This window comes from Rhincodon typus, chromosome 28 (genome assembly GCF_021869965.1).
Source record: "Rhincodon typus isolate 14 chromosome 28, sRhiTyp1.1, whole genome shotgun sequence".
Classification (NCBI taxonomy): domain Eukaryota; kingdom Metazoa; phylum Chordata; class Chondrichthyes; order Orectolobiformes; family Rhincodontidae; genus Rhincodon; species Rhincodon typus.
Window position 1 is genome coordinate 24,175,554 of NC_063359.1, and position 8,483 is coordinate 24,184,036.

General features: G+C 38.9%; 1 protein-coding gene across 2 annotated transcripts in view; it reads left to right on the top strand.

Annotated features, from left to right (window-relative positions):
• golga1 (golgin A1) overlaps positions 1 to 7,618 on the top strand; it is a 34,187-nt gene extending 26,569 nt beyond the window's left edge. For both annotated transcript variants that reach the window (XM_048613790.1, XM_020513644.2), the window contains exons 12-15: positions 811 to 906; positions 1,049 to 1,201; positions 5,592 to 5,687; positions 7,491 to 7,618. In XM_048613790.1, the coding sequence (XP_048469747.1) occupies positions 811 to 906; positions 1,049 to 1,201; positions 5,592 to 5,687; positions 7,491 to 7,595 (450 nt within the window). In that variant the 3' untranslated portion in view covers positions 7,596 to 7,618. The remainder of the gene's footprint in view (positions 1 to 810; positions 907 to 1,048; positions 1,202 to 5,591; positions 5,688 to 7,490) is intronic.
• Positions 7,619 to 8,483: the final 865 nt, after the last annotated feature.

Sequence of the window (8,483 nt, forward strand, 5' to 3'; positions counted from 1 at the left end):
TCTGCTCCTGTGATGCTGCTTGGCCTGCTGTGTTCATCCAGCTCTGCACCTTGTTGTCTCGGATTCTCCAGCATTTGCAGTTCCTACTGTGTCTGTAATTTCGAGAGACTAAGTTCTAATTTTTTTTGTTTTTATATATGTGGGACTTGTATTTATTACAACAGCACACCATTAGAATTTTATTTTATTCTGAAATAGTCAGTAGTTAGAAGGGAATTGTTCGGTTTGTTAATAGTTCAGTTAATTTCTTCACTGTTAGAGTTAGATAAATAAATTGTTAACTTGTTGATTATAGAGTGAGTGTCGGGAGTTTATTTCATTTAACCGCTACTTTATAACAGATTGGAGTGAGAGGCATGTTATATGACTTTTCACATTTTTAACAGATTATAGGGGGAGGCAAGCCTCTCTGAACATTTTGGTTTTAGTTATCAGAGGGGTGTTGACCCCCACTTTATAACACTAGATATTTCTAATCAACTTGTTTTTACACACCTCTGGAGCAGGTTGGACTTGAACCCCGCTTTCCTGGCTCAGTGAAGATATTCCTTAAGTTATTAACAACATGTGACTGTAGTCCAATTACTTGGCCACCTGTTGACAGATTGTGGAATATCTTTAATATTTAACATGGCCTGAAAATCTGCTTTTATTTTATACTCTTATGGCTGTTTGAAGAAAACATATAACAGCACCTGAATGAATGAGCTGTAGCTGTTCTCATTGATTTGATCTTTCCTTAATGTTGGAAATTTTAAAAGAAAACCAGCAACTGTTTCACCTAGTTATAATAATCTGCTTACTTCCTAGATCAATGAATTGGAGGAACAATTAAATTTTACGAAGAAAAAGCTAGTGCAAAAAGAAAATGATATGAATGAAAAAGAAGCTCAATTAAAAAAGCTGGTAAGAAAAATTAAATGAATTTGTTACGAATCCAAAAACAAAATCAACTTTTTAAAAAGAAAAGTTTCAAGATTTGTTGTAGGTAATTGTATTTGTAGTAAGTTTAATTGAGATTTTGTTGATGAGAATTTATTTTTCATAGCAAGAAGAAAGTGACGCTGAAAACAATAGATTGCAGCATCAAATTGCTGTTTTAAAACATCAGCACACAGAAAGGACTAACCGAGTGGATGCTCAAATGGCTGCTCTTGAAACTGCCCGTGAATTTGACAAAACAGCCTCACAACACAAGATAGTAAGTAATATGCTGCGAGTGTGATCTTTTTCAAAAATGAGGATCTAAAATTTTATGCTTTATTTCCGTTTTTATTCAGAGGCATTTGTTTTCTACATCAAAGGATTAAGTAAGTAGGTAACTGCTTCTGATCCTTCTAGGCCATTAACTGGAGTTGTGCAGCCATCACTTAGTGGCAGTCTCCCTTCACATGGTGAAGATGCCAGGACCATTTGGGTCATATCTCCTTACATCTTATTGGCAGAATGGAGGATATCAGGAATGGGGTTGGAGAAAGAGGTAAATCGAATAGTAAAATCCATCCTCTTCCACCCAGTGGTCAAGATTTAGTTCTCCTGTACCTAAATGTGGGTTGGGCATGTTCAGTGAAGACTTACCCCACCAATCAGAAAGCTCACTGGATTGAGCTCCATTCAGCTTGTGATAAGCTGGGGAGTTCAGCCAGAGCCAGCTGTACAAGTGGGGAGCAGAAAGAGAACAATAACAATTATCGTAGGAGATTCAATAGTGAGATGTACACACGGCTATTTCTGTAGACGCAGACATGATTCCAGTGCATTGCCTCCCTGGAACCTGAGTCAAGGATGTCACTGGCTGCAGAGCAATATGAAAGGGGAGGGAGTATCACATTGGAACGAGACATGAGTAGAAAGAGGGATGAGGCCCTGTAACAAGAATTTAGGGAGCTAGCTAGCAGGTTAAAAAGCAGTGAGGTGTAGGAATAGGAAAATCAAACAGATGAATGCATCGCTGAAGAGTTGGAGCAGAAAAATGGGCTTTAGATTCCTGGATCACTGAGTCCATTTCGGGGGAAGGTGGGAGCTATACAATTCTGATAGATTTTACCCAAACTGTAGTGGGAGGCTTCACCAGTGCGGTTGCTGGGGGTTTAAACGAATTTGGCAGGGATGCAGAGTGGAGGGATAGCAGGTAGTGATGCACAGACGATTATAGAAGAACCAAGTCAGTCTAGAAGGCAGTGAAAATATTGTCAAATTAAGGTGTAAGAGTACAAGGCAAGGCTGAAGCCATTTATTTTAATGCAAGGAAGCTTGCAAGTAAGGCAGATGAGTTGATGGGAGTTGATTAATGCATGGAGATGTGATATCATTGCTTTCACTGAGACATGATTGAAAGAAAGACAGGTCTGACAGCTCAATGTTTTGGTGTATAGAATCTTTATCTGAGATAGTGTGATGTAAAAGAGCAGGTTTGTTGCAATATTGATTTAGAAGTCAGTTACTGCAGTAAGGAATGACAGTATGTTAAAAGAATTCTCAAATGGGGCTGAAACGATAGCAGGAATGCCATTGCCGGCCAAGTTGCCTCCTCTAACTGAGAGAGAGTTTACTTCAGGGGACGAAGTTTGGTGCCGGAACCACAGAAATGACTTGGCATGGGTACAAGGCGAGGTTGACACGAGGTCATGTCCCGTGACATACAAAGTTTGAGTAGGTGAGGTGGTCCTGAACAAACGTATAGATCACTTGAAAGCTTCGACTGGGCAGGAGCAAAACATACCTGGCCCCTAAGGATAGCCAGAAAGGCTGTCAGAAACTAATGGTTCTCCCTCCCAGTTTTATGTTGAGGAAACCTCAGAGGCCAAGATGCCTTGATGCCATTCCTGCCAGAAGAAGAGGAGGAAACTCTCCCAAGATGCTCCAGCCATAAGAGACAGGCTATGGTCCGAGTCAGAGGAACCAGACCTGGGGTGAAAACGTTCCAGGAGAATCTACAAGAGAAAGAACTAGCCTACATCCCGGATTTAGTGGGGGAGGTTTGTAGTGATTGGAACCATGGCCATGTGGATCTCATTGATTATGAAATCCTTGATTGGAGTTGTTAACCTAGGCTGATCAGGGGACCCTTGTGAGGAAGGCTCACTGGACCCCATTAACTCTGATTTCTCTCCACAGTTGCTGTCAGACTTGATAAAGCTTTTCCAGCAATGTTTCTGTTTTGTTTCCAATCAGGAGTCACTTGCAAACAGATATAAAGAGGAGATTCCAAAGGTCTGTTCAGTCTAGGGACTGGTTTTGAGCTGGCTGATAAGACCCCATGTAGAGTGCACATGTAAATTAAGGGTGACTTGGTGACGAGATACTGGCCTATGAGTTCTCTTACTCCAGTCAGGTCTCGTAGGACTCTTTGCTGTCTCAAGTCCGCATACCGGTAGCACATACAATGGCTTGCCAGCCTGGATCCTGAAGAACTTTTTAGCTATTTGGCCGAAGCTCAGCTTTGTTGTGGAGTTTTGCTGTGGGCTGGTCTAGGTTCCCTCTTCTCAGGACGTGCCCTGCGTGAGGCACTGCGATTGCCTACATTCAAGTGGTTTCCCCAAGCTCAGTTAGACAGGTGAGGAGCCCACTTCCGTTGGGATGCCCTGTACCTCCCATGCTCCACTTGCCGCGTTCTCGAATGACAAAGCCAGTTGTAGTGCCTGTTTGAAGTCTAGTTAGGCTTCAGCTAGTAGGCACTTTTGCATGGTTACATCATTAATCCCACTCTTGTCGCCACTAAGATAACTGCAGAGTCCGTTATCCCATCACCACGTCACCCTTTATTTACATGTGCACTGTACATGAGCTGTGACCAGCCAGCTCAAAGTCAAACCCTAGCTTGAGGAGACCTTCTGAACCTCCTGTTTTATGTCTGTTTGCCAGGGCTCCCTGATTGGCCCAGGCTAACAACCCCAATCAAGGATCTCATTGTCAGTGAGATCCATGTGGCCATGGTTTCAATCACTGCAGAGGCCATATGAGTAGAACTTAAAAACCAAAGGGAGCGATCACTTTGTTTGGGGGGTCTGCAGTACACCCTTATCAATCACAGAGAGATAGACAGACAGATATGTAGCCAAATTGGGTGGTAATAGCAGATAACCTCAACTTCCCCAATATAAACTGGGTCAGACAAATGTGAAAGGCTTGGAGGGGCAGAATCTTAAAATGTGTCAAGGAGAGCTTTTTAAGCCAGCACGTAGGAACTATTACAAAAGGAGGAGCAATGCTGGACCTGATTTGAGGAAATGAAGTGGGAGAGCATCTTGGTGATAATGGCCATAATTTAGTAAGATTTAAGGTAATTATGGATAAGGGCAAAGATGGATGAGAAATAAAGGTTCTGAATAGGGAAGACCAGCTTTGGTGAGATAAGACAGTATCTAGCCCAAGTGCACTAGAATTAGCTACTTGCAGGAAAATCCACATCAGAATAATGGGAGACATTAAAAAATGGTGATAGTGAGAGTGCATGGTCAACACATTCCAGTAAAGGTGAAGGGTTGGACCAACAAATATAAAGAACCTTGGATGCCAAGGGATTTACAGGATTGGTTAACCAACAAAAAAAAATGCTTATGGTAGGTACCAAAGGCTCAAAACAGTGGAAGCCCTAGAAAAGTCTAAAGTGTAGGGCCCTGTTTGAGAAAGAAATTAGGAGAGTGAAGGGGGAACACGAAGAAACACTGGCTGTTAGCATTAAGGAAAATGTAAAGACATTTTATATGTATTTTAGGGGCAATAGAATAACCAGGAAAAGAGTATGGCTGGTAGGGTCATCAGGCTGTACAGCACAAAGAAAGGCCCTTCAGCCCATTGTGGCTGCACCAGTCAAAAACAACCATCTATTTTCCAACACTTGTCGTATAGCCTTGTATGCCTTGGCATCGCAAGTGCACGTCTGAATACTTGTTAAATGTTTGAGGGTTTCTACCTGTACCACCTTTACAGGCAGTGAGTTCTTGATTCCCACCACCCCCTGGGTGAAAAGATTTTTCCTCGTATCTCCTCTAAACCTACTGCCCCTTTCCTTAAATTTATCTCCCATGGTCATTGATCTCTCCATCAAGGGGAAATATTTCTCCTTGTCTACTCTCATTTGTGCCTTTCATCTCCATCATGTCCCCTCTCAACCTCCCCTATTCTAAGGGAAAACAAAGCTCTTACACTAACTGAAATGGAGTGTATGCTGTTTTTTAGAATGGTGAACATGACAGTGTTTTACAAGATATAATTTGCACTTGCCTAAAATAGAGAATGCCATAAAAAAGTGATCCATTTAACATTACGATACTTTAAAATAATTCCATGAACTATGAAAAGCTATGGTACAAAATAAATACCTATTAGATTACCAGTGCTTATTTTTATATCAGATAACTGTGGACGTATTGTTTTCTTGTGGTCTGAAGCTCGATTAGACAAAAGTTATTTTTCCATTAGTCTGTGTTTAACGTTCTCCATTAATTTGTTTGTCCCTGTAAGATCATTTCTTCACATTTCCAGTCATGGGAAATCAAAATGTCTTTTAGCTGACTTATACTATATACAGCCTTATAGCCTAATTGACCAGTGTACAAATACATCTATTTGTGTTCACTTGTGCACAGAGCCAATTCCAAAAGAAAAATGAAGCGCTAAGTGACAGGCTTAATGACACAGAAAACACATTGAGGAAAGTTGAATGTGAACTGGAAAGATCAAAGGTTAGTATTACATTCTAAAATTACAAGCCAGAATGTTTTTTTTAAACTAATATTTTTAATGATTTTTCCATTCCATATAATGTCATTACTGTTCCAGGCTGAGAGGGCAGATCAGAGACTTGTTTCATGACTTAGTGATCATGTTGGGTGACCAGTTGCTGGAACATATCAAAAACATCCCCATTTCAAAGTATAATCTTTATTTCTTTCACTTGCTACCTTTATTGCTGCAGCTGTATCAACTTTCTTGTTACTTTTTTTCTACGTGGAATGGACACTTTCTATGACACTTTTTCTGAAGAAGGGTCCAGACCCGAAACGTCAGCTTTCCTGCTCCTCTGATGCTCCTTGGCCTGCTGTGTTCATCCAGCTCTACACCTTGTTATCTCACTTTCTATGACACTGATTTTTTTTAAAAAAGTATTACATTAATTTATGCTAAATATCTGTAGGAATATAGTAATTGAACATTTGAAGAGCGCATTAACTAGTTAACAATAATGACTCAAACTCCATTTTAATGCCTGTTGAATAATCTTAACAGGTATAAAAGGTTCTGTAATGTATGAAAAGCATATATTTAAGACTGTTCTGGTTTTTCTACTACTTCATGATTTGTAATTTCAACATGTGACATTCTTCTAAAAGCATGGTTTTTTTTGCGCATTCTTTTCATTCTTCTAAGCCTGCTTTGTAATTAATATGTCCTTTATTTGACTCCTCTTCCCTCTTGACCCAGTATGGTTTCTATAACTGGGACAATGAGAAGCTTGCATAGCTGACTTTTGTAGCCTGTGGAAAGAATGTAATTGAATAGTTATCTCACTGTAAAACAGCATATTCTGCTGCTGTGAAGCACTTATTAAAGCTGTCGAAGACTAGTGATTCTATCTGGTGCAGAGAGCAAGCATAGAATAAAGAAACCTGAAAAAACTGTTATTATTAATTAAGCTGCCACTTTGGAAACAGCAGCAGCATTTGACAAACAAAAACAGAATCGCTGAAAAATCTCAGCAGGCCTAGCAGAAAATGTGGAGAGAAAGCAGAGTTAACGTTTTCTAACTAATGACCCTTCTTCAAAACACGTCACAATCATTTTATTGACAAAATTATTTTGTAAACATTGTGCAGTATTATAGGCAGCTCTAATTGGGAAATATTCACTATGATGAACATGCATCAAAATTATTTTTGTACAATTGATATTTTTACTAATATTAAATATAAATAGTTTGTCAACACTTCATTATTCTATCACAAATCCTAAAGCTTAGCTTGAATAGAAGCTCTTCAAAATATCTAACTTAAGTAATCAACTAGCCCGTTAAAAGTTCATTAATATCAAGTAGAATAGGCATTCGGGTGATATTTTGATATTGATTGGAAGTATTCAAACTATCTGAGATGCTGAGCACTACTGATCTCATAGGCAATCAAACATTTGAACAATGAAGTGAGTTGAGCAGATTTGAATGCTTCTGTTTGACCTAAAGTTTCAAGTGCCCAAAGAGATATAACTGCATGTAAGTAAGCAATATTTCTGTTAGTGTTTAAAACTAGTGCATGACATGAGTTTCTCACGTCCACCACTCCCTCACACCACAACTTGAATAGTTGCATCAATCTTTCAATTAATCACAGCAGTGTTATTAGCTTGCTCCTTCTCTTGCATATGTAACATCTAGGTTAATTTACTCCCCCATAATTTAATGGCACTATTAATTTAATGTGCAACTTGAATCTGATTGTTTTGAAGTTTTAATTGCGTAATTATACTAAAAAACATCAAATGTTTGAATGCAGGAAGAATTAAACAGCAGAGAAACTATAAGCATTGAAATTGCCAAAGCATTAGAAGAGACAAGGAAGCAGAGGGCAGAGTTGCAGCATAAGGTTTGTTTCAATTAATAATAAAGCTGCAGTATGAAGTATAAAATGGTAATTAAACTTCTGTGGATTTCTTTCTCATTGTCATACTAGCTGTTTTCCTTAATTTCTACAGCAAATCAACTCAAAACTCTGTTTCCACAGAGTGCATTAGTAATGCTGCAGGTATAGGAATCTGCAGCTTCTGAGAATTGTGATTGTCTGTTTAGTGATCGACGTATTCAACTGCTCATGTGGCAAGCAGAAAACTCTGATGCCTAATTAAAGAACCTGTGCAATTGGCGTAGCAAATTTAGTATATTATAAATAGCAACACTGTAGGCTCTGCAGAAAAAGCTTGTGAACTTTCTGAATTTCATTTCACAGTTTATTTCTGATTTTAAAAAATAACTTTTTTTATCTGTGTTTGATTTGATTTGGTATTCATCCCTTTTAATCCAGTCATAAATCACAGAATCTTACATCATCAAAGAAGGCATTTGGCCCTTCGTTCTTGAAAGAACAGCCACGCTTAGACTCCTCTCTGTTTATTTTACGCATAACCCGAAGTTTCTTATCCCCAGGTCTCTTTGGAAATTATTTATGCAATCAGCCTCCACCACGTTTTCAGGTTGGACTTAACAAATCTGAGTGAAAAAGACTTTTTGTGATTCTCTCACTTAGATCTTTTGCCAATTATTTTAAATCTGTGACCTCTGATTATTGATTTACATTGCATAGATTGTATCTTCTTTACCCCCTTCTCCATCTTGAAAACCTCTGTCTTTAAAACTTCCATTGGGTCATGTCATAATCTTCTCTGATATAAGGAAAGCTGTCCTAACTCTTCAAACTTGTACTCATAACTGAAGTCTTTCAGCTCCATTAACTTCCTGGTAAATTCCTTTGTATCTTTACTAAGATTTTGAA